This window comes from Vanellus vanellus (assembly GCF_965231255.1).
Source record: "Vanellus vanellus genome assembly, chromosome: 1".
Lineage (NCBI taxonomy): Eukaryota > Metazoa > Chordata > Aves > Charadriiformes > Charadriidae > Vanellus > Vanellus vanellus.
Genome location: NC_138905.1, coordinates 215972602 through 215999179, shown reverse-complemented (window position 1 = coordinate 215999179; position 26578 = coordinate 215972602). Strand labels below are relative to the sequence as shown.

Here is a 26578-nt window from a genome sequence, read left to right as displayed (position 1 = left end):
GTAGCAGTTGAGATGTGATAGGCTGAACCTAAGTTAGGAGGGGCTTAAAACAAAGTAGCTGGTGTTTGAAATAATATAAAGGGTATTTAGGTGAGGGACTCAAAGGAAAGTGTAATTTAAGGCTCACTCTTGCTTTCTCATTGATGGTTCTCTTAGACTAACTGTTCGTGTAACCATCTTGACCTGTTCTTTTGAATTTCTGTTGGTCTAAAAAAAACCACTTACATGTGACACTTGCATCAAGATCTAGGTGAATTAAGCTACTGTTTGTATTCAACTTGAAGAGTAGAAATGTTGGGGGGATGAAGGAATGAGTTAGCTTATAGCAGTAGCCACATAAGCCAGATCCATTAGCTCTAAGTGTGTTCAGTTGTGAGCTTGGTAGCCTTTTCCTTATATAAAAACGGAGAGGAAGAGTTATAAAACTGGAGAAAAAAAAAAAAAAAAAAAAAAAAAAACAAACCAACAACAAAACAAAACCAAAACCCACCAACCTAGTTGTCACTGATACTAGTTCTACAATCAGATGTCTTTGAGAAGAACTTGTTCTGCAGAGGGATCCAGGCTCCAACAACCTATAGGTTTAGTCAAGACTCTGAAGTAACTGAGTGGAGCTTAGCAAGCCTAATTCAGGTAAGTGGACCTGTTTCGTGGATTAGAGGAGATGACCTCTAGAGGTTCTGGCCATCATGAATTGTTTTGTAACTCTGTGAGGCTAAGTATGTATAACTTATTTATTCTCCTGTGATGATCCAGCAATTCTGGTTATTTTCTTAAATTGAGCTGAACAGAATACCAGCAGCTTCTCTTGTCTGAAGGTTTAATGTGATGATGCTTGCAGGACGAAAGGAACAGCTTAAAATTGTCTTTTTTTTCCAAGGGAAATGTATCTGATTAGTTGAGCAGATAAGCAGAAGGATTGTGGTGTTGGTATATTCAGTTTCTAAACTCCTCTAACTTGTTTATGCAGCATCATGGTACGCTTACGCTTGTGTAATTGTGCCTGTAACTGTTTCTGGCTTAATGAGACAAATGTAGCTGAAATTACAGTATTTACAATATGTGGCTGGAGCTGCTGAGGCAGAACTTAGCAGTATTTTAATGTTAGCCCTTAAAGTGTGATGGGGTGCTTGGCAAGTTTAAAGGTAAGAAATTATTTGGGAAGCAGTGTTCTGCTATGTCTTGAGAAATCGATTCTGTAAAGGTAGCTTAGCCAGACTTCTCATTTCCATGGTATTTGTAACTATGGAGAACTTTCGATCCACCATTTATAATGATTATTTGAATGGTAGTTTGGCACCTACCTATACATGGGAATTAAGATGAGAAATAGTAATAATAAAAAAATCTTGTTTGTCAGTGTGACTTAATTTACCTATTGGTTGTTGAGTTGTTTCCCTTATTTTTATCTGCTTCTACCGTTTCATTTATCGAGGCTTTGTTTGCTGATGAGTTTTGGTAGGCAGTCCTAATGTTACTCTTCATTCAAGTCTTGATTGAAGCAGTTGTCCAGCTGAACCCATTTTTATTCTGCTTTTCACGGAAAGTATCTTAATCATTTTTTTTTTACGGTTCTCAAACATAAGAAGTAAAAGGTTAGTCAAAGAGTTGCCATAAGAGTAAATCTAGACAGTTAGAGATACCTGAGGCAATAATGCTGAGTTCACGGGGTTACTGGTAGAGATTTAAAGTAGTTTGTAAGAATTGCAATTAGAAATTGCAGTTTTAGGTAAGAGAGAACATGATATTCTTATTTGAATTGGAAGAAAAAGACAAGATGCAACTTGATGAAACAAAAATATAAATTGTTGGCTGTAGAACAAGTTATTCTACATTATATTAAACCTTTCTTCTGCCTTTTTTTATCGTGCTTATCTAATATAAATAAGATTAAATCACATTCCTTTTTAAACATGGAAAGCCCTGAACAGAGTGGGTCTTCTCAGATTTCTTTAACTCTTCCATAAATTATTTCCTGAGTCAGTGTATCTAGTTCTTAGAATAAAGTTATATGCAGAGGAAGAATTTTCAACTAAAATTTTTATTGTTAATTATAAGAAATGTGTGGTCCAGATTTCCTTGTCCCCCTCTTGAGGTTGCTTGGGTGAAGCCACTGGAAAGTCTGCTGTAGAAAACTGCTTCTGCTATAGCAGTTTAGTACAAATGGGTTTATTCAGAGGAGAAGCGGAACTAGATTTAGAACAAATATTGTTTATGGCATATTTTGTTTTAAACTGCAAACGCAGGTATCTTATGGTACTTCTGAAAACATTGAAGTATCATTCACTTTTCAAATACATGCTGGTTATATGATATTCTTCCGTCAGCTTAAATGTCACTTACTGGCTCAGAATGAAATTTCACATCACTCTCTTTCTAGCTTCATCACTTAAGTGTGCCATTTGGGGTTTCTTTGTTTTGGCACCAGCTTCATTTGCAGTTACCAAATGTGTCTGAGAAAAATCAGTTAAAAAAAATTGTCAATTTTTCATACTTGAATTTGTGTTTGAAACTACTTTGATTATTGTTTTTACAGTTTGTTTGGTTCTCTAATGAAAATGACTTATTTACATCCAGGAACTTTCTAATCCTATTTTACATATTTAAATGAGGACATCACCTATAGAAGAGGTGGGAAATTATTTAGAAATTTGCCCTATGCATGCATTAAGTTATCTGGGTCTAAAATGTTAGTTGGAATGTGCATGATCAGATTTGAAGGCATCAGGGTTCACAGTCATCAGAACTATTAGTCTGTAGAGGTAGATTTTAATAGGTTTTTACAGCCAACCTCTGTATTTTGTTTTTAGTTTAGTATTTCTGATTTCTTGTGGTTTTTATAAGTGTCCAAAATCCTTTCATGGCACAGCTAAATCCTCCAGTGTTTAAATATTGCAGAAGAGTAAATGTTAAATGTTCTATAAATGTTTTTAAGGGGTTTTGTTACAGTTCATAAACTTTTCAAATAAAACTGGTATGTGTTTGAAAGTACTTCAAGTTTGGGTTTTTTTTCTAAATGTTTTCTTTTAAACTGGGTAAAATTAGAATAAGAAATATCTTAAGTGTTCATTATGTTCATTACCTTCATAATCAGTTTGTCAAGGTGAGTGGAAAAAATAACCACTGTAATCCGAAATACCTGTCATCAGCAGCCATTTGAAAAGCTCTCCTCCTTGATACTTTATATTGGACATTTGAAGACAAGGGGCTATCTTGACTTGACTTCTGTTCAAGGTAGAAAGATGATCTGTTATGGAAATTTGAAAAAAGCAATGCAACTAGAAAAAATAAATTGTTACAGAGAGATTAGGTAATTCTGATCTTTCATGTTAAACTTCATGCAAACCACCCAGGCTGAAATGAAATTTTTAGTTCAGCAAATGACAGAATAAAAACTGACCATGGAAAACTTTGTGGCTGCTGCAGTGTGTGCCTAAATTAAGTTTCTGCTTCATTCGAGATTTGCTGTCAAATGTTCCATTAACTTAACCAGAGTGGCTGTTGGGTGTTTTTTTTTCTTTTGTCAATAACACCTATTTTGCCTATTGCATAACTGTCCTTCTGGAAAGGAAAGATGTGGCAGGCACGTGTGCTTTGCCAGAACCTGTGATGGGACTATTTCAAATTGAGATGAGTACATAGATCATGTTAGCCATTTTGGGGGGTGGGGGGAAGTTAATCCCGAACCTATAAAATTTCTTTAGAAATAGTAAATTAAACTTTACACCACCACTAGTGCTTGCTGTAACTATTCCTAACACAAAATCAAAGGAGGGAATTTTTTATCTAGTGGCAAACTTCCTATCAGCATGAACTCCATCACTTCAGATCATTAACCGTTTTGGCGCAAATTTGCTGACTTCTGATCTTTGAAATTTTTCACCAAATTCTTCAAGTAAGTTGACGGCACGAGCTGCTGCTACACTGTGTGGCATTATGTGGGAAATGGTTGTGTCTCTGCTGACATTCTCATCCACCCCTCGGTAACGCCTTACCTGTGGAACTGTGTAACAGACGTTTGTATTCAACATTTGCAATTCAGTTGAGATTGCTGACCAAATGAGGGAACACTTCGCATTTACTGCTGTGTTCCAGTGATCAAATATTTGTGTAGAGCAAGAAGTATTAACGTAAGAAAATGAGACCCTAACATAGTTGGAAAGTGGTATAACTCGGGAGTTACTGTGTGGTTCTGTGAATTGAAATCTAGACAGCTAGAGAAGGGAATTGAACTTGAGTCTTAGGAGAGTGGACACCTGTATCTTTTTTTGTTGTTGTTTCGGCTGTTGGGTTAAGTGGAAATACCAAAATCTTCCCCACTGTATGTGATTTTCGAAAGTGTAATAAAAATGAAAGTGTTTCAGCTTTGAATCTTACATCTTGTGGAGAAACTGCTCTCCTAGAGGAGAAAAAAAAATCCTGTATCAATAGCTTTTTAAGTCTTTAGCTCAAGCACTTTACTAAAATCATTTTGTATGGCCTTAGGTGAAAGGGGAACCGATCATAAGCAAATGTACACTCTTGAGTAGAATTATCTTAAGTATAGGCACTGTCCCATGTTCCACCATTAGTGATTAGCCACAAGTGTTCCCTCATGCAAGTGGAATGTCGGTCACTAGCATGTTACCTCTTCAGTTTGAAAGCTAATCCATATGCTAAATGGATTTTGCTGTATTGAATTCCTGTATGTGGACATAATTTCATAAGAATAATTATTCATCTCATTCAAGAAGTGTTTTCTATTTAAAAAAGAAACAGCTTTGCTATGTATTTTGGCTTCAGTTATAAGTTTACCAATTAGGTAAACTTGATCTGATGCATACTTGGCTTATCCTTTGGATCCATCAATATGTATTTAAATTCTAATAATAATTTTTGGCTTTCATCCTTTTAAGAAAAGATGAAGTGTTAAGGCAAATGAGAGCTTCCTGACAACTTCATGGAGTTTGTTGGGTAACTTCACTTCTCTTTGGTAGTTTGTATTTTTAGAGTATTTAGATTCTGACTATTCTGAAAGAGTAGGGTATTAGGAATATTTTGTGAAAGTTAATTTGTGTGTGATTTATATATGTATCCCTTTTGTCATAGTATTTTTCTTTTCTGGGCATTGAGTTTATCTGAAATAAAGCAGTGTATGCTATCTGAAAAGTGTGTGGTCTATTCAGAATTACCTTTAAGCTTTGACAATACCTTGTGGTACAGCAGAGGTGTGTAATGTGCACATCTGCCCAAAGGTAATACAAAGAAACTAGCTATTTACTTAATTTAATAGGGTGGTGCTTTAATAATCTTTAAAAAAAAAAAAATCAACTATTCATATATAGGACTTTTTATTGGGCATAGCTGGGTAAATATATTTGTGGAAGATCACAGAATAAATTGGAGACTGCTGTTGGACCTGAAGCTAAGTATGTGTGTATTTTGAACATATAAGCTCAGGCTGTTAACATGTGGTTCACTTGATTGATCATCCATGGTCCCTTTTGCATATTGATTTTATATTGGCTATGGAGAAATCAAATATTTGTTTAATGTGGTGAGGGTATACATGCCGCTCTTGAATCATGCCTTGTACTTCCAGTGTTTGTTAGTTTCTAAAATTAAAACATACATTAAAGCAAATTTTGCTCCTTTTGTTGTTCAGATGGCCATTTCCATATTGAATCTTGGACTAAGTTGCAATGCTGCATTTGTGACACCAATTTCTGGACCATGGGTGGATGTCAAACACAGGCTTGACTCCTGTAAGAAGCTGTTCTGGGGGGACATTGAGTTTTTGGAACAGTAGTACCTCTAGCAAAGATCGAAAGAAAACAATGCTATCCAAGCAAAGCAGCTCACATGTTGGGTGGCTTCAGTGTGGAAACCAGATACTTTAAACAGGAGCTTGTCTTGTGAAGCTCTTCTTTTTGAGGTCTGTTTTTAAATATCATTCTTACAATGCAAACTTTATGAGTTTCTGGCAGGACCTGTGACTTATTTTATTTTCTAATTGTAGTTAGTCTAAATATTGTATTTGAGCTGCTTCCCAGGATTGTAGTATTTGTTTCCTAATCATTTTCGAATCAACTTCATAAAACTGCAATATCCACATACATGTGTGAATGAAGAGCAAAGTGCTCTTATTCTGAAGATTTTTTTGATCTGGTTTTAGAATAAATGTAGCCAGTCTGGAAGAACTATGTATTACGATATTTTTTGCTTCACTTTTTTTCATCAGCACTGGGGCAATGAGCTCCTTCATTGCAACTGGCACTTGGAGATGCTGTTCTATGGATCATTCATTCTGCTGTATCTTCCCAATTTAAGGCAGTATGTAGTCTAGAATAATTTCTATTCCCAAGTAATTTCCATGCAAGTGTTTAAAAAAAAAAAAAAAAAACCAACTCATTTTGCAGCAGTTTTTCCTGGGCAAGCTCAGCTGCTGAATCTTGCACCAAAATCGTCTTACGTTTTTAGTTGTTTTATCAAACTTGAATCCAGATTCAATGAGATGTAGGAAATGGGCAGGTCACTTACTGGGCAGAACAGTTCAGCGCTTACAAACTTTTTGGTGTTTGGCTATAACTTATTATATGAGGGGTCGATTTTGTCTGTATCAGAGGGGAATATGTAAATAAAGAATTTACTAACTGGGATGTCATCTACCTTTGTCGCTGTTGGGATGGGCAGACTTCCCTCCCATGTCCCCAATGGCTCACCTACTACAGGTGTCATCTTAAATATGATCTGGATCTGTCAACACCTCTGCCTTCTGTCTTCAGCTTCACTGGGCTCTGTCCCCACGACTATTTCCAGTCGTCTTCTTCCTTAGCATCATGTCAGGGTCACCATTTGTGGCGATTGAAATGCACAGACTCTGATATGCAGGATTGAAATCGAAATCTGCTTTATTAAGCAAGTGTGCTCTTTATATACTTTTCTACTAAGGCCAGTAATTTTCTACTTTACTTGTTTGCACCATCATGTACTTTAAAAGATCACGTTCCCACCGAAAAGGGAATCTCTCTTCCCTGTGACCAGCACCTCCTGATCTAGGGAGTAGCTTCACACAACTTCGTCTGCCATAACAGTGCTGCAGCTGCTTATTCCTCCCTATTAGTTCTACCACACTTTAAGCTTCTTTTGCCTCGGTTCCCACATACCTTATTCTCCCTTTATGATTTTGGTGGGGTGTTTTACTGAAATACGTAATGTGTTTAACAGTTGGCACTGTGTGTGCCTACTACTGTTGAATGGTCAATATTTCAATTACCTGCTTACTGGATGGATACTGTCTTTTGCATTATAGAGGAAAAAAAAAAAAAACCCAAACAAAAAAAAACCCAAACAAAACAAAAACACAACAAAACAAATGCCTCCTGTCAGCATGTTGGAGGATATAACCACTTAAAGCATTCACTCTAGATAACGTCTTTGGTTGAGATAGATGAAAAAGCGATAGTTAGCAAGATGGGAATCTGTCACAGTTGCTTGACCTATTTTGGAGTGACTAGAGATGTGAGGCACACTTTCTGGCCTGGACAATCTGGTTCTGGTAAATATTTCCAGGTTGATACTTATGAATAGAAACGTTGTTTAAAATGAGAGATACGGCTAAACCATTGGAAAGAATCAGCACATGAAGTACGTCATTCTGGCTTATGTTCAGTTATTGCAAGTGATAAAATTTGAGTTAGTGGACCCTTTTTTAAGTCATATTTTTATAATCTTGCTGCAAATTAATATGGGTAAAATTCTGGAAAGAAATTCATAAAATGCATTCAGCTTACCTGATGGTTCTTTTTGTGGGGAAGTAAACTAATTTTTCATAGCTTTGTCTTAGCAGGCTGCTTAGTGCAGAATGAGGTTCTGCACAAGGAGTTAGGTCACCAGCATGTGTTAAAAGCACACGCGTTCTCTAGGGCAATTTGTGGCAGGTGCCTTTGATGTGTTACTATCTAGCCTGGCTGCCTTCTGTTTGCCATGGGTCAAGAATCGTATGATCACTTACCATGGGCTGGCTAATCCACATCTACATGTCTAGTGTGCTTAGATGCTGCACTTCAAATCGACATCTTAGTCTCATAGTAGCTGCTTTGTGTACGTGATTGCTGCTTGTTTCTTGGTTATGAATCTTCAGAGTAAGACTACTTCAGCAGGATTAAGCAATACAATGTCTTTGATACAGATGCAATTGCAAATCTTCAATGTTACCGAAATGTCTGTAGACCAGACCTTTGTTATAATTCCTTGCGAAATCTTTACTGCTTTGGAAAAAAAAACATAAACCCAAATAGACCTGAATTATGTGAAAGTCATTTAGCAGTAAAAATGCTGTTATAACAAAAATATGGTTTAGTTACTTCAATTTAAAAATAAAGAACAACTGCTTTCTAGGAAAATCTAGTTTTGACATCTCTGCTGAAATTTGGTGTATGATGTAGTGTAGGTAAGTGAATGGAGTTCTTCAAAACGTAAGTATTATCACTTAAATAGGCCTACGGTTTTGAAATCTTTAGAGAAGTACTCCTGTTGGACTACTGTTTTGGACTTTAACTTACTTTGTCAGTCTCTTCTCTGTTTTTGCCTGTCTCCATTTTCTCATTCTCTTTCTATAGACAGTACATTAAATTGTAGATTACTTCAGGTTGGGAGGGACCTCAAAAAGTCCTGTAATCAACCTCCTGCTTAAACCATGCCAAACTTTAAAAGATCTTGCTGCTTAAGGGCTCTAGTCCCTGACCACTTTTGTTGTGAAGATTTTTAATTTCTTCATCTGATAAGAATTTCCCGTGTTGCAGCATGTCTGCTGCCTCTCATCCTTTTGCTGTGAACTTCTAAGAAACATCCGACTGTGAAGACAGTGTTTATATTCCCCCTCCCCGCCTTTACCCTTCTGTTCTGCAGATGGAATAAACCCACCTGCTTCAACCGCTTCTTGTGCATCGTATGCTCTAAGCCCTGGCAATCCTGATGGCCTTTCCCTGGGCTGTCTCCAGCTATGTCCGTGCCTGTGTCTGTGCATTCATTGCTGTCTAAGCTTCCCTCACCCAACTCTCCCAGCCAGCTGCAAGCGCAGCTCAAAATTCTGATTGCTATCTGCTGCCTTCTTTGAAACAATGATCGTTTATTATTTAATATCTTTATGCTGTGTGTCTTATGCTATGGAAGTTGTAGCAGCCTTGAGTTGGGAAGTTGGTTTGTATTTCCCAGGAGAGTTTCTTTTTCAGCTGAGAGGTGGTGTGGGCATTAGCGCAGAAGATGAATAGAGAGAGTGACTTTCCTTTCTGTGGTATTGATGGGGGTAAGTATTCAATCCTCCTCCTTCTCTCCTATGACAAGAAGTTCAAAGATGAAACAGTCATCACAGTTTCACTAAGGGTTATCCTTTTTTTTTTTCTTGATATTTTTGTTTGAGTTTAATTTTTTTTTTTTGTTCTTTTTCTAAGGTTTAAGCTATTCCCCTTAGTGCCTTGCCCTTTGGTTGTATACCTGGCTGTCGTATTGCTCATACCATAGCCAGTAACTAGCAGTCTTGAGATGTGTTGCTTTGGGCACTTAGGTTTTAAAATACGTAGCTAGTATTTTCATAGGTGGGTGTGAGATGAGCTGTGTGAGGTGTAGGATGTGAAAATAATTATATATTTGTTGTTCTCCCTTAATGAAGGGTGTCTGTGGGAATGGGATAAATAAGCAAGACGCAGGCAGTGCAGCGGTGTGGCGTACAGGGTACTGTCCTCTCTTCTGCTGTGTCTGTACTAGGCTGCTTATGCCACAGCACAAAAATTCCTGATCTAATTTGGATTTAACTGTACAAATATTTCTTTATCTAATTAGCATTGCTTATGTGAATACTTTGAAAGAAGATTTTAGATGTAACTTTTCTAAAATGTATGTGATGTAGGCGCTTTGGGGTATCAGGACATACCAGATTATTAAGCATCTGTGTTGTTCTACCTGAATTTTGGTAGAGAAAGAAACTTCATGTTTTCCTAAACTTAGCTTGTAGTAACTGTGGTATTGCAGTACCTCTTTCCCTTGTTTGCATTTGCGAATTTACTTCCTTCCCTTCAAGGCTAGACTTGCCTGTGTACTTCTGTTCTTGCCTATGTTTTCTCCCAGTTGGCTACTAGTTCTCCTTCCTGATGTGCTGGCCCTCTCTCCCCCCGCCCCCCAAGTTCATTCATATGCTTTTCACATAAACACTCATCAGTTCTGTGAGGGATGACTTTCTGCTGGGTTACAGAGCCTGTTTTCTTTTACACACTGCAACAGATACCAAAACATGATTTGGAAGTCCAGTGGTGTTTTCAGAAAACATTTCTTCCAGCATAAAATATCGTCTAGAATTAATATAACTTTTTTAGTAATTTTTAGTTAGTGGATTTTCAAGTGGCACCTCTTTCTCTGTTACTGTTGACTAGTTGGTAAATGTTGCATTTAAGAATAGAAGTTCTCACTTTCTAATATGCACTTGCACCTCTTATGCCAAAATGTATGGCTTGACATCCTACGATGCATACACCTTTGTATTTAATGTGCGTTCCTGCCAGATAGCCTTGAACAAAACTGCTTATGTTATTACTTAGGTGGGAAGACCTGAAGATCAAGAAGCTGCAGGGCTTGGTTTTAATGATCCAGTTCAGAGCATGTCTCTTGCTGAGTAATATCCTAGCATTGTCTTAACAGCCCCAAATCATCATCCAATAATAGATATCCATGACTTAAAAATGAGGTCATGAATGCCTGTAGTCATCAGAGTTTTACTTGTAGATAAAGGAATGGCTAATCTCTCCATCTCACTACATTCTGAATGTGGAAATCATTTCCTGCTTGCTTCCTTTAATACTTAAACTTGTAAATAGCAGCTTTTTCAGTTCTGACCATACTGGTTCTGAGTTTGTGCTAGCCATGCTTACCTGCTTCTCTGGCTGAAGGACGGTCCTGTCTTTCAGGAGTGCTTCGTGATGAATGATTATTCATAACAGGATATAAAACTGTCTTCAGAGGTTAAATGCTTGCCCTCAGATTAAACGGATGTTTCCAGTTAGCCTTTGTAGCCCATAGACGGCAGGCACAGGGCTTAATCAAGTCTTGATCCTTATTGAGCTATGGATTTTGGTAGGGTTGGCAGTTTAGGTGAAAATTGCTGTTTTATTTTCAGGGTGGTATTAGTAGCAAAAATGTCATCAGTGCTAGTTGCATTAAGTTAAGCTTCATATTAAATGCTAGCAAGCTGTGTTATATCCCTTTTGGATGTTAATATAGTTGCTCCGGTTGTATTTGTCACTATAGCATCATGATCTTAAGTCATTACTTCCTTCATTGGCACTCAGAAATAAATAACTGGATTACTACATATTATTATATTGGTTCTATTGTAAGTATGGCTCCTTGTGGTTATACAGTTATGACAGTAGCAAATCTAGAAGAAAGATAGGGTAAGTTTTTTAACAGCTATTTGAAGAGTCTCGAAGTCTTGTCTACTAGAAGTCCAGGTTGAAAAATAATTGGCTGGCTTTGTTTTAGCTAGCCAACCTCGGGTTTTGCTGTGCTCCTAACTGTCTTTTCAGTTACCTTTTTTCACTTTGTTTTAACTGAATTCATCTGTCAGCTTCTGGCATTGTAGCTAGAGGCTCATTTTTTCATTTAACGTTTCCTCAGCCCTTTTGAAGGTGTTGATTGCATTGTATCAAGACTAAGCAGTATTGGAATCTTCTATTATTCACATTGCACCAATGTGTAGAAGGGCTTACTGGTCCATTAAGAGGCCAGAAATCTGAGGTTACAGTTAATTTTAGTCATAATCTTCCAGTAAAACTTGATTAAATGGTATCATGTAAGAATTATTTTGCTATTTAATGCTTTGGATGTTTGAAAGCTGTGAGTTTTTACTCAGAGATAGTATAAGTCATTCTGGTACTTCTATTCCAGGACCTTCTAAGGCAACTGTAAAAGCAATTGAGGACCTGGAATCTTTGCAGTGAGCTGAGTGGAATCTGTATTCAAGGGTTGTGGTATACCAGTCCCATGGCGCTTTTCAAGAAGTTACTTATTTTACTGGAAAGCCCCTCAGTTTTCATAGAAAATATTACTATATAAAGTGAATGAACTGATTTTTTTTTTTTTTTGTGTTATTGATCTTCCTTCATGGAATTCATAATAACAACAAAACCTTCTGTATTGCAGACTTAATCCAGTGCACGAATGAGATGAATGTGAACATCCCACAACTGGCAGACAGTTTGTTTGAAAGAACGACCAACAGTAGCTGGGTAGTGGTCTTCAAGTCTCTCATCACAACCCATCATCTAATGGTGTATGGAAATGAGGTATGTCTGAGAACAGTTACAGCACTTCATTCCTATAAATATCACTAAATGCTTCCGCTAATTATCTTTGTAAGAAAATTTTTATTTTTACCTTTTTGTGTCTAACTCTGCATGAACACAGGTCTCACTATATGTTTGTCTACTTAGTTTTTTTTCTACTTTAAAGTTTGTAATTCTAGAGTCAAAAGCAAGTGTCCTGAATGCTGGAGGTAGCTTTTTCTAATAATAAAAACAAACAAACAAAACCAACAGAAATTATCTTGAACGGGGTTTCTGAACGGGTTTTCTTCTCCCAGGTAACTTGATTCTGAACTGGTTTCCACCATCACCCTCCTAACCTTTTGCAGTGAAGACAAATATGTGCTTGTGAGCTGGCCTTGAGTGTGAGCATCTAAATAACAACAAATGCTGTAAAACAATTAAACAACCCTCAATTTACACAAAAAGGAATAAGCTTGTTTTGTTCTAGACCTTGAATTCCTATGAGGCCTTATTTTTCGAAATGCCAAGCCAAGCATAGCAGCAGCTTGAATTTTCTGCATTTAAAAAACCAAAACTGTACTTTTAAAGGCTTTATTGGAAAGTGTTTGTAAACATTCCTTATTACTGCAAACGGTCAGTATGATGTAATCTGTATGAATTTTGGAATTAAGAGGAATTAATTCTAGCTTTAGAAAATTACAAGTAGAACTTTGTAGAGAGGACCAAATTTTTTCATTTCGGGCTGCATTCAGAGTTCTTACAGACTGTGTAACTGCTTCCTCTGGCTGACTGCCTGGGTTGTGGAGGGGCTTAAGGCTTTTGTTTTGTTGTTTGGTTTGGGTTTGGGTTTGGTTTGGTTTTGGTTTTTTTTTTTTTTTTTAATATATATACACTGGTTTCTCTTGCAGATTAGCTGCAGAGTATTTCTGGTCTTGGTGAAAATCTGTTCTTTGAAGCTAAGTAAGCCACAAGAGGGCAAACTTCTCATGTTGACTTTAAGCGTCATCACAGGGATAACTGATACTTTTCCAAAGTAGAGTCTATACAATTGCTGTGCTTGCATTTTCTCATTCATATACATTCTAAACTGATACCAATACACTTCATAGTATTGAAAGGTATTTCATGGGACCGCTGTCTGAAATACTTTCCATTTTAAGAATGAAACTGCCAAACAACTTTTACTTGCCAAATGTGTTACAGAAGTAATGAGGGCAAGATTGCTGCTCAAGATGAAACTTTTCACAGCTAGAAATAGTACTTAAACAATGAACATGGAAATCAAGTGGTTTTGAAAGTGTCTAGAAACTTATAGAGAATCTGTAAATTTGAAAAACAAACAAACAAACAAAAAAAACCCAAAACAAACAAAAAAAAAAAGGCAAACAAACCAAAACCAAGAAACCAAACAAAAAACTCTGAAAAGTGTTTGGTCCTCCAGATTTTGCTTAATTCATTTATAGCTAAATAACGTGTGCCTTTACTCTTCTCCGGTCTTTTTTTGACGTAACATATGTATTTATGCTAATGAAAATAATTCAGTAGTATATGTTACACTAATCAGAACTATTTTTTTCCTCTGTCAAAATGTTATTGCAAGTGAATGATTGTTTTATTTTTGTAGCAGCTCTCTATACAGTGGTTCATAAGACAAAATTATTTTTCCTACTAAATTAAGATGAGGTGCCATGATCGGAAATGTGTCTTTACAAGATGAAAATAGCATCACTCATTTTGTGAAACATAATGTGGAATTATGGTGTAACTAATGAGATGTACTAAGTGTGATACTCAATGTTTTATATGGATTCTTATGATTACTTAAGGTTTGATATATAAGCAAACTAACCTTCATATCGCCTTATTTTCATTTTTAAGCTAAGTACCATTGCAGTTGTTTGCTGAGCAAAGATGCCTTGGCTAATTGGTAAAATGAAATCAACTGTTATAAAATTGAAGCTAGTGAAACAATTGTGAGCATGTAAAATGAGAACATACTTGAGGGGATTTTTTCCAGAAGTTTTCAGTTCCATATTGTGTCTTAAAAGAAACAGTCTTTCTGTCAGAAGCCTTCATGCAATATCTGCGTAACTGATTTGTTCACAGATTTTTACATTAAAAACATAACTAGCTTCATTTGAAAATCTATCTTGGGTTTTTGTAATAGTTTCCCGATTTGAAATCAGTCTTAAAGATTAAAAGCTGAAATTCATAAGCTGGATAAAAAGAGTTTCTAGTACTGTTACCTCACTTCCAGCTCACTGGTAATGTAGTAAAAGCATTCAAATTTTTCCTTTCATCTAGCGTTTTATCCAGTATCTGGCGTCCAGAAACACATTGTTTAATTTGAGCAATTTCCTAGACAAAAGTGGATTGCAAGGTAAGGCATCTTTTTTCATTAAAAGTAGTGTACTAGGGGACACTAAATACAGTTTAGTAACGCTAATGGACCGTGTAATTTAAGAAGTCATTTTTCTGTCTGTTTTACCCCAGACTGCATTTCTTAGTTTAAAATGCTTTTGTGGCATGGTAGAAGCTGTCTGCTGGAGGAATTTGTTGCATCTTTTAGGAAAGGCTTACTTAGAAATGCTTCTAACTTTCTTAGCTAAACAGATCTGACTTGGTATTCCTCCTGTTTCTGAAGAGATTTCTCCATTTAAAGAGGTATATTTTGATTAGTAAGTTAAATGTCAAAAAATGCATCATATGTACATCAGATACAACATGTCAGTGACACAAGAACTGTGTCTAAACATAAAAAATTAAATTAAATTTTTGGGAAATTGTTCAAAGACCATTACATCTATCTTTGAGATTAATTCTATGGATAAATAAATTTTTCTCAGATTCAGACTTTTCAACTGAAATACCCTTCCAAACTTATGCTGCAGTTCGGTGCAGTTCTGATCATATATGTAGTTGTTGTTTTGGTTGTTTCTTTTTTTTTCCCCTTCTTGAGGTGGTTTCTTACATTCTGCATCAATTTTTATATAGCTGCTTCTAATTTTTGCCACAAGTGTACTAAAGCAGGCACAGAGTGGTTGCCTGGGCACAGAAACCTTCTCATTGATAACCAAGGGTCTGCCAAATTGTCTCGTTTTATTCAGTTTTAAGTTCCATGGTCTCAGTGTAGATTATGAACAGATTTTTTTCTTGATCTGTATCCTTAGACTGACAGTTATAAAAAATATTTCCTATCGCCACTGTCTTAACATAGAAAAAATTCTGTCATGTCTTAATGTTTCCTTCAATGCCTTTTTCTTTTTCTGTTGACTTGTAAATGAGAGTGTATTGTAGAGTTGATGCAAACATCTTCATAATCACATTGTGTAATCTTTTTGGTCATAATTTCTATCATAGTATGAAAGAACTTGCATAAAAATACTTTGGTTTGCTTTTGGAAGCAATTTCACTAGGAAGTGAAATGTAAACTTCCATGTAGTTTAGGTCTTCTAGATATTTTCAGTATTATCTGTTTGATTTACTGGTGAATACAATGACATACATAGCTCTTCATAACACAGATTAACTCTAAAAAAAAAAATCAGGCGAAAATATAATGAAGCTGTCTCACGTTAATATGTTGCAATTTATTTAAAGTAAGGTTCTTGTTCTTTAACTGACTAGATAAGTAATAAGCTTCTGAAACTTGTTTTTTAGGCTATGATATGTCAACATTTATCCGACGGTATAGCAGATATCTGAATGAAAAGGCGGTTTCCTATAGACAAGTGGCTTTTGACTTCACAAAAGTAAAAAGAGGGTAAGGACTGTGTTTTTGTTTTGCTTATCTTGAGGTTTTTTCTTATGTCCTGTAACTCATGTGGATAATTTCAATGTTGGCTCCAGCTTAGTAACGACAGTAGTGTGTGCTTTTCTCAGTTGAGTACCTCCCATGACGCTGAACTGCTCAGTTACGTATATCGCAAAAATGTTTTGCTTCAGTTGCTGCAATTTTTCTTCTTTATATTAAACTGTTAATGTTTAAAGAAATGAGAAATAGTGTGCATCAAAGTATATGTCAAAAAAAGTAGAAGTTTGGACAAATCTCGCTCAGTACATCACAAGTTACTTTGTCTTGCATGTAGTATAGGGGACTATACCATTTACTTGTGTTTCTAGCTCTGGAATGTTTAAATGACAGGTGTTTTGTGAAACACGTTGCAGTCCTCCCTGGTGTTTCTCCATTCTTGCCCCAGAATGTCTGTATGCAGTTTATTACCTTTGTAAAGGTAGTGCAATTCATACTTTAAACAGAACATTGTAGTAAATACTATTTGAGTTTGTCTACAGGAATTAGAATTTTCCCTAGAAAATGAGCTCCTTTGAGAGAGACCGGTTGTTTGAGATTAGGTACATGTTTACATGTAAAATAATACAGTGCAGAGCACCAGTATTTGGGTAAATTGCATGTTATAGTGAACGATGGAATTAACCTGGAGATCTCCTCTATTGGGAAGGTGGGAGAGGATGTATTGGTCACGGTTGAAAGTCTTTCCATCTTTGTCCATTACCTCTGTATGCAGAGGTTTTTAAAGTTTAATAACATAATTTTAGTTTTACGTTTGGGCATCCTTTATCATCCAAACACAGGATAATTAATTTTGAGGATTAAAAGTTAATTCTTAACTAACCCACAAAAATCTCAACCTAAAACTGGTAAATAAGTTAACTGCTGTAGTGGGCTGCCTAATGATATCTCTCATTAGTGTTAAAAAGCCATCTGAAATTGGCCTGAGAAGACTGGCCAAATCCTTTATGCCTCTGCTAATACTGTACAGTCCACTTGGTTTTGAGATGTGATGGTGAAGTAAAAGGGGAGTGCTTGGGCTCCTTTCACTCTTTCTGCCTTAAGAGATGGTTGGAGTCCCAACAACATAAAACACTTAGCCTTTTCCATGTATAGGTTATGTGTGTCGCCAGAGACACATATCTACAACACTAGAGAGTTACACAGTTGCTTTATAATCAGGTGTTTTAGGCCAAAAGGGGTGAATTATTTAGCCCACAGCATCTGTAAGCCAGCAGGAATAACTGTTCTGGTGGCAGCAATCTACCTTTTCCACACCTCAGTTTTTCTCAGGGGCTCTACACCCATGTCCTGCTGCGTTTAGGTTTGTTCCAGTTGCCGTTCACTGTAAGGAGGGAGTACTCGGCACAAGTAGAAAACTGGAAGCAGCGTGCTCCCCATTGCTTTCCAGCCTGGAGAACAGCCACAGCCTTTTCTGTGCAGATGCACTGTGAGATTTGCACTTGCAGGAAACATTTGGTTTGCTGTGTGCATGCTGATGAACTGTAAGGCTGTCTGATTTGTCTTACAGAAAGCAGTTGTTTCTTGTCACTGAGGTGATTTAATCTCTTCCTTAGTTGTTGCTTTTCTTGAATATATTTGGTCTTAGTCTATTTAATCTGGACAATTAATGAACAACAGAATCTTAGTAGTCAGCCATTAAAAAAGTGTCATGTAGTCTCTAGTCTTTCTGAAAAAGCTTGAAAAATATATTGCCACATTACTGTTTCTTACTACTTTTAGTTGAAAAGAAAATAATCCAAACAATAATCAGGTGATTGGAAAAAGCGTAGGTAAAAATTTGCTTCAGAAACAACCTTCAGAGCATTTTTTTGATGACCTGATGCATTGTAGCTCTGCTGTGTTTCTGAGCACTATCAGTTTCATTTCCTCTGAATAAAAATTAATCTTGGATTCATATGTTGGGCATATAAAAGTTGTTGCTTTTGTGCATTGCAGTTATTACAGTTGTATTGGCTAGACAGCATTCCTAAGCATCAAAATGCTTGCTTTGAATGGCCGTGATTTAAATGTTTTCTCTGACCTATTTTAATTTTCTGCGTTCTGTTTCTCACTAACAATTGCCTTCAAAATTCAGGTGAAGGATTTTCTTTTGTTTTGTACAACAGGGCTGATGGAGTGATGAGAACAATGAGCACAGAAAAACTCCTAAAAACTGTACCGATTATACAAAATCAAATGGATGCACTTCTTGACTTCAATGTAAGTTTAGTGGCATGTACATGATGTGCATGTCTAACATACTGGCTTTGTACAAACCTGCTCAAGCTTGTAAAATAGGGCAAGATTAAAGGTCTTGAACCTAGTTCCGTGTTCGTCCTGTTGTGTCCATGTTATCTGCACATCTTAGACTACAAATCATTTTGGTCATTGATATACTCCCAAGAAACCAGAAAAAAGAAATAGGATGCTTACTGGAGAGAAGGCTTCATGCTGTATTAGTGTTGTTTATTGTGTACATTGTGTAAGAATTGTTTGTTCATTTAAAAGCTGATTATTTCTGCCTTCTGTCTTTTAGTTATGTTAGTTAATATTGACATTAGTTAATAAAAATGTCTGCCAAAATTATTTGATTTAATCCTGTGCTGAGAGATCCTGTGTTGATTTGCTATGCTGCTACTTTCCAGTAGTAGCCAGTGAGATGACTGGAAAGCCTGCAAAGCCTGCCTTGGGATGGAGTACTAGAGTTGAACTAGAAGTTTTTCAATAAGGGATCAATTCAGTTAAATTAACTTTTTTTTTTTTTCTGATCTTCCTAGGTCAATAGCAACGAACTTACAAATGGTGTAATTAATGCTGCCTTCATGCTCCTCTTCAAAGATGCCATTAGACTGTTTGCTGCATATAACGAAGGGATTATTAACCTCTTGGGTAAATATAATTGCTTTCTGCAATGCTAAACTTCTGGGAGTAAACAATCGCAAAGAGCTGCTCTTTTGTGAGGAATTGAAATAGTCATACTGTGAACCATCAAAATATTGCTGTTACCTCCAAGCCAGATTTATTTCCAAGGTTTTCCTGTCAAATAGCATTTTCCATTGCATTGTGTACAGAGATGGGTAAATTTCTGAAACAAAGCCAGTTCAAGATTTTTTTCACTTCATTTTGTTCTCACACTGTTTTGGGGTTTGGGTTTTTTTTTTGTTGTTTTCTTAGTTTTTTGGTTTTGTCTCATTGAATGGCACAGCAAACCCAAATTGTGATATTGATGTTTCTTATTTAAGAAACAAGATCAGGTTTTGTTTCTTTTTAAGTGGAATAAGCTATGGTCAGTTACGAATTTGCAGTTACAGCATCTGTGATTGCTTGACTATCAAAACTTTAATGTTGGTTGGTTTTAATGACTGGTTGGCTATTTTAAGGGGAATTACAAATTCAGGCTTCAAGCCCTTTCACTTGCACACACTAGAGATGCAGGGGAGCCTAAATCTGGAAAATAAGTTGAACGTAGTCTGTTGATATGCTTGGTTTAGTTGTATTCTGTGAGTGGATCAAGCTACTTGATTGTTTTTATTACCCAGTGCTTGCAAAATGGAAAGCAGAAATAGTCAGTGAAGGACAGTCGTGCCTCTCCAGTCTGAAGTCTGTCTACTTCTTTTGCCTCAGCAAGAAGTAGCAGCTCATGTTTTGAGTGAAGCTTCATACAGAAACCGTGTTTGAAAGTGCTATTTCAAGAGGGGAGTTGGAACCCCCTCACTTCTAGCACCAGTGTTTTGCAATCGGTTGCGCCTCATTGTAGACCACACCATAACAAGAGGCATCAGTTTCGCAGACAATATCAAAATCTTGCCTGATATGTGGCCACAGGGTTCTTTGACCTATTCTTAAACCTGATTGTCCTCTTCAGGGTGCTTATGCTTTTGTGAGATCTAGTACCTGCAAGGTAAGGGCTAATTGCATGCATTTGATTATTAGCTCATGTTCAGCCAGAGCTGTTGTCATTTGGTGTAAGTTAGGCATAGCGACTTCTGCAGTTAACATACTAAGAGATCTGCTGGCATTTTCTGTTTTTCTTGTTCTATATGCTTTTGCTTTGCATATCCTTTGCAGAATGCTCGATTTCTTATTTAATGTAAGTATTCTTACTGTTTATAGAAAAATACTTCGATATGAAAAAGAACCAGTGCAAAGAAGGCCTTGATATATATAAGAAGTTCCTCACTAGAATGACACGGATCTCAGAGTTCCTTAAAGTTGCAGAGGTAAACTTTAGTCAGCCAAACTTTTGCCCTTTTATTTGAAACAGCTTATAAAATGCTTATTTTCTCATAAAGCAGATACTTCTTCCTTCCAGCCAAATTGCAGTTCCATCAACTGTCAACTTAGTCTCTACCCAAGTGATTAGTTCATTTGAGGACTGTATTGCAAAACCTGACAACGAAATACTTTTATACCCTCCTTAAGTAAAAGATAAATACAGATTTTAAAATTTCCTTGGTCACATGATAATTGTGAGCTTTCTTTGAAGAAGAGCCTTGCTTTAAACAAAGTACCTTCACGGTGATCTGCTGCTTTCTATGATTCTAGCTATATTCTAGTTTGAAACCCACAATTCTGTCATAAGTTTCAGATGAAATAACAGCTTCACAAAAAAAAAATTGAGACAAGTAGATGAACATGTTGTGGTTTGGTTTTTTTTAAAGATGTCTTGACTATAGGTGTGTTTGTAGAGGAAAAAGCAGTTACCTTGCAAAACATTTGGTTGCGGTTGGTTTTTTGTTTGGTTTTTTTTTTTTTTTTTTTTTAGACATTGCATTCTTGTTCCTGAAGCATTGTTGAATTGATGTCCTAGTGTTAGGGAATTCCTCAGTTGAGATGTGCTCCTGTTCTTCTGCGTTCCTTCATTATTCATAACTCTCTTAACAAGAAATTAAGCAGTAAAGCTTGGCTTGCTGTCTGTCCAGACAGAATATCTCTATCAGAGGTACTACCTTTAGCTATCTTCAGCTGATAGCGCTATCAACTGAAGTTGAGAGAATTAATCTTCTGTTGTGACAATGTCTAACCTGCTGCAGACCATCTTAAGTTTGATCTGTGTTTTGGAAAACAGCATTTTTACAGAACTTTGAAGCTGCTTTGTTTTAGCAAATATATGCTTTATATCAGTAGGTCTGAGAATTTACCACATATATTGTGCGATAGGCAAACTTCTGAAGCCTTAAAATTCTGAAACATTTGATTCTTATTCTGTTTTATTTCTAAGGTTGTATTTGTTAAAATACCTAAACAAGCCTACTTCAAACGTGTATACATTTGACAGAAGAATTTATTATAACCAACCGTTATAGAGTTAATATTGTGGAGATTTAAAATGTATATGGACAATTTTGTGCTTTTTACATGGCTTCATCTAATGTTGTTTGCTTTTTGAGCATCTCTGCCTTTAACAAATGCAAACAGATTCTAAAGCTTTTTTTTTTTTTTTTTTTTTTTACAGCAAGTTGGAATTGACAGAGGAGACATACCAGATCTCTCACAGGTAGATAAACCTATTATGCGTTTGCCTGTACATGTCTATTTTTGGGGTTGCATAATCAGAAAAACTTGGCATTGTGGCATGCATTTAGGCTTTCTTGCATACATTGTCCCCAAGTTATTTCCAAGTTTTGTGATTAAATCCAACCTCTGTCAGAGCCTGGCTTTTATATGCAGTGATCCTATTGTAAAATATTATAGATCATTTCTGTCGTACTTTAATTGTTTTAAGACAACCTGATTTCTATCACACTCGAAAACACAGTTTGTGTCTGTGAGTTCACATAACAAAACTTTTAAATGATATTATGAAGCTGTGGTTTTTAGCAAGCTTGCTTTTGGTTATATGCCCATTTAAGTGGCTGTGAAGGCTCGCAGAGCGTGCACATAGAAATGACGTTAGGTACAATTTCCTTCTTAGTGTCTCTTGAAATACTGACTGCTTCCAACTGTCTGCTTGCTGTTTCCTAGCTGTTAATTTTAACATCTCTTGACATATTTCAGTACTTATTGATGAGTCATTATGACAGAGTAATGTACATCACCTGATATTTTAAGTAATTAAATATGTACAGGATGCCAAGATGCTGTATAAGTATTCTGAGCTGTTGTACCAGTTGCTCTGTAGTTGCATTCTCTGAAAGTCTTTTAACTACTGGTTTGCTTCAACTTAGATTCTTCAAATCTGTTCCCTGATGTCTCTTTTTGATAGGCACCAAGTAGCCTTCTTGATGCTTTGGAACAACATTTAGCTTCTCTAGAAGGGAAGAAAATCAAAGATTCCACAGCTGCAAGCAGGTGCTTATGCCCTTGTCCTTTTACACAGTTGTTGAATCAAATGTTAAGACCATTATTTTTGATTTCATTATAAACTAAGGTTTGTGTAGGCTGTGTTGACGACCAGACTGTATTATATTAGTATTGATAGAACAGCAAGTTATCATATTGTTTGCTGAGCACTTTAGACAGCTTCTTCTGGGCCAACAAAACTGGAATCTAAGGAGCTGCAAGCACTTGCTGCAGGATCCCTCCTGTAGTACTTAGACTTTCAACATCTGATCTCGAACTTCTGAAGAGAAACTAAGGTTTTTTTCACTTACTGCCTGCAAATGTTCATATTATGTTAATAATTAGACTTCTATAACGTATGTAATGTTCTTAGACTCGTATATCTCAACTCTAGTCCCTTTTTTGTCAAAAGCAAGAAAATGCTTCCAGAAGTCCTTAAATTAAGAATGGATTTTTAAAGTAATTGGGGATTAAAGCTATACTGTATGTGGTGAAAGGCAGTCAGTGCAATCTGGAGAAGTCCTCTAGGCAATTAACTTCATTGTTTAAATTTAAAAAAGCTTAATATTCCAAAATCAAATACTGTTTCTCTATTGCATGTTCTAAAAATGAGGCGGCAGTATTTTATTTGGGTTTTTTTATGGTAGGGACAATATTAGGGCTTAGCACAATTTTGTTAGCTACTTTTTAGAATATTTGTTTTCTTTTGTAAGATTACTTCAGGTATTTTTAAAAGTTAAGCATTTGTTTTAAATCTTTTTGCACACTCTTAAACATGATGTGATAAATTGTAAACTTCCTCTGGGATATACTAGTAGCATTGGTAGTTTCTTACCTAAACCTGTTAAATTAGCAACAACTTGAATTGGAGCCCAGATTTTCGGTGATTCCCGTGTATCTATAAATAATGCCATCTTAAGCAAAGAGGAAAAGAACAAAGGCTTCAAACATGAATTCTATGACACGCTGTAGAGGGGAAACATTTAAGGGGACAGTCCAAAATCCAGTGTTTAAGAGTAGATAGCATGGTTTCTAGGCATTTTCATTTTGCAGTTCATACGGTGTATCTTGTTTAAACTTATCACTTTGTATTGTATTGTGTAAGATATAACCAATGTTATAAAGAGTTCAGAAGGAGACTGGGTGGATACAAGCGAAGTGTTCTTTAGGTGTTCCTATCACGTGTCACCTATGAACAGCCAGCTTTTCTCCTCTCCAATTACTTTAGGGCTACCACCCTTTCCAACGCAGTCTCTTCCCTTGCAAGCACTGGCCTGTCCCTCACAAAAGTTGATGAAAGGGAAAAACAAGCCGCGCTAGAGGAAGAACAGGCTCGCTTAAAAGCTTTAAAGGTAGGCATACAGAATTTTTAATCGAAACCCCTGTTCCAATGTTCTTGTTGATAGGTTATTAGGAGTCTTAAAGGAGCAAAGGGAAAATACAGAGTTACTAATACTGAACGTATACTATTGGCAAAGTGCTGGAAGTAGAATCTTACGTACGTGGGCCATACAACTTGTGGATGGTTTGTTAAAATAGTTTCTGAGGATTTGTGTACCACTGAGCCTTGTAACTATACGTAGCTGACACGAGTGTGTGGAATAAATAAACAAAATCTTTAAGTTCTGCTTTACTGACCTCCAAAGTCATATACACAAATGTTGTTTCTGGATTTCTTATGCCAGCTCACTTTCCCAACAGGAGCAACGTCTAAAAGAACTTGCAAAGAAACCTCATACCTCTTTAACAACTGCAGCTTCTCCTGTGTCGACTGCGGCAGGAAGCATAATGACTACACCAGCCATTGACATTTTTTCTACCCCTAGCTCTTCAAACAGGTATGCTTCATGGTGTTCCTTCACTGTGCTGCAGCTAGAGTTTCCTCTAAATTTCTGTTGCAGAGTGTGCATTGCATAAGGTCGGTTGGGTGTGAGTACATTAATGATGTGATAAGAAATGATGTTTTGGGTAAAATTGATGGAAAAAAATAACCTATTGTCATAAATAACATATAAAGTGTGTTTTCATTGTCCATTTGCAGAGTAGTTTCTGATAAGAACTAACTGCTCACAGCCCCTGTAGCTGTTCTTAGTTGGTAAGCCAGACGGTTGGAACTATAAAACGTGCATGCTTTGACCCCAAAGAACCTGACAAGTTAATTTGGGAAAACTCAAATAAAAATTCAGTTTGGGAGGTCATAAAGATAATACTGAATTTAATGTTGCATTTCTAGACCTTTAAAAGTAGAGTGGTAACAAATGTTCTTGGTAGATCTTCAGGAACGGGAAAGCCTGAAACAGGGTTTGAAAGGCGAGGCAGGTTTTGCAGTCTTGAGTTGTATCTCTGCGAGGACTTGCAAAGATAATGCAAGAGACTCACTGCATGCCAATCCCGGCCTTTGACTAGTAGGAACTGTTGGTATGAGTAAGCCTGTGATCTTTATTCTGTAAAATACCTGTCAAATCAAGCAGTAGCAGAAGGTACTGTGCTTTTGTCAGTATAGGAGGAAATGGCTCTCTGAAGGCATATTTTTGCTTTGGGTGTGATCCTAAGCCTAAACGGTTGCTTAGTTGTTCTGTTAGAGCTCACATAAGAATCTACTTGTCTCCTTTAGCTTTTTGTGGTTCTTTAAAAGCAGTCAGCACTTTGACAGCCTTCCTTCCCCACTAGAAAGCCATTGTAGGGAATTACTTGACACCAAATATGTGAATCACATATAAGGACCTAGAGAATCTGTCAGTGTTAGTAACTGAAAGGCTTCCTTGGAAAACGATTTTCTTTTAAATTGCTTTTTAGAGGCCAAAGTATTTGAAATGGGCGTATGCTTTGAACTAGTAACTCTGAGTAGCTGTTCTTGCTTCTTAAGAGGTCTGAAACATAGAAACATCTGCTGAAACTTCTTCAAACGGCCAGAAAACCTACATGGTGAAGACAGGAGCATTTTCTTCTAAAAAAACCAAATGCTAGTTTGTCTTCATGTTTAAATTCAGTTGCTGGCAGTATGACTGCTGTGAGCAAAGAACAGATTTTGCAGCAGGAGCTGCCATGAAGGGGATATGTTGGGTCAGAAGTTCAGTTGCTTGCTATTAGATGCAATGTGTCTGATTAAATCCCTGTCATTAACTTCAACAAGCTTTACCTTGAAAATCATCTTGGTTCTGCTGCTCACATTATAGGGCTGTGCCAGACCACACTGCTTTTTGTTTTGTTTTGTAGCAGCAGTAGTGGCAGAATGTGATTTCAATCACCATTGAAATGAAATAGTAAAAACTGAATGATAGAAGGGATTGGGTCAGTAAGAGAATATACAGAGACCTGGGATGTGGCTACTAGCCTTAACTCTTGCACCAGTCTCATTTTGAAAGGTGCTTGGATGCCCCAGTGACTTAGCTTCTGTCCATAGTAGCGGCCATACGTGCAAATTTTGGTTCATTTTGTGTGCTAAAATGTTCTTGGTGAACACCAGTACTCCTTTTTTATTCAAGGCTAATTTAAAGTATGAAATGAGCTCTCTGCAGGAGGAATTTTACTGTTCCTCTTTGACTCTTGAAATTATTGCAGTGGTTGTACTTAAGACTTCACTCTTCATTTCCATTCGATGTTCTTAGGTCTCAATTTGGGTTTGAATAGTCTAAAATGTGCATTTAAATGAGTTTTCATTCACATGACTGTGTGCCAAAGTGTTTCAAGGCTTGTTGTATTTTGCTTTCCCCAAAGTTCTTCAGTAGTTTGTAGGTGTTGGCTAGTTTCTCAACAGTGGTTGATAGTGGAAACATACCAGTTGCGGAGTTTAGATGTAGTATTTTGGTGGTGCAACCCATTAGAATTCATTCTGTCAGTCTGCTTTTGTCCTACTGCAGGGCTTTCACGAGGTCATTTTAAAAGCTGCTGAAGACTGTGGAATGTAACATGCTCTAGCCCTGGCGTTGGACTGTGAGGAAGATGAGAAGGCTGCTTGTCTTTCTGTCTTAGACAGCTTTGACAAAAGCCATTTGGCATAACATAAAACTTAGCTTGCTAAATTAACGCTTTTCTACAGAATTGAAAATGTGAAGTTCACCAGGCTTTCTGATTTTGGGCTAGTTGTATACATTTTGTAACAACCAATTTGTAACAGAGCTTTGCTTATTGTTGACGGTCGCTATCATTTGCCTTGTATTGAAAACTGTGATGTAGTTCAAACAGTTGTATTAATTTGTCTTTGTAG

At 36.6% G+C, this 26578-nt stretch overlaps 1 protein-coding gene across 1 annotated transcript in view; it reads left to right on the top strand.

Moving 5' to 3' along the window:
• Positions 1–26578, top strand: part of PICALM (phosphatidylinositol binding clathrin assembly protein) — a 73273-nt gene that overhangs the window by 18304 nt on the left and 28391 nt on the right. Inside the window, exons 2-11 of the mRNA XM_082491634.1 lie at positions 12172–12314; positions 14601–14676; positions 15957–16059; positions 18216–18309; positions 18867–18978; positions 20203–20309; positions 21545–21586; positions 22295–22380; positions 23600–23723; positions 24073–24209. Of these exons, the coding sequence (XP_082347760.1) occupies positions 12172–12314; positions 14601–14676; positions 15957–16059; positions 18216–18309; positions 18867–18978; positions 20203–20309; positions 21545–21586; positions 22295–22380; positions 23600–23723; positions 24073–24209 (1024 nt within the window). The remainder of the gene's footprint in view (positions 1–12171; positions 12315–14600; positions 14677–15956; positions 16060–18215; positions 18310–18866; positions 18979–20202; positions 20310–21544; positions 21587–22294; positions 22381–23599; positions 23724–24072; positions 24210–26578) is intronic.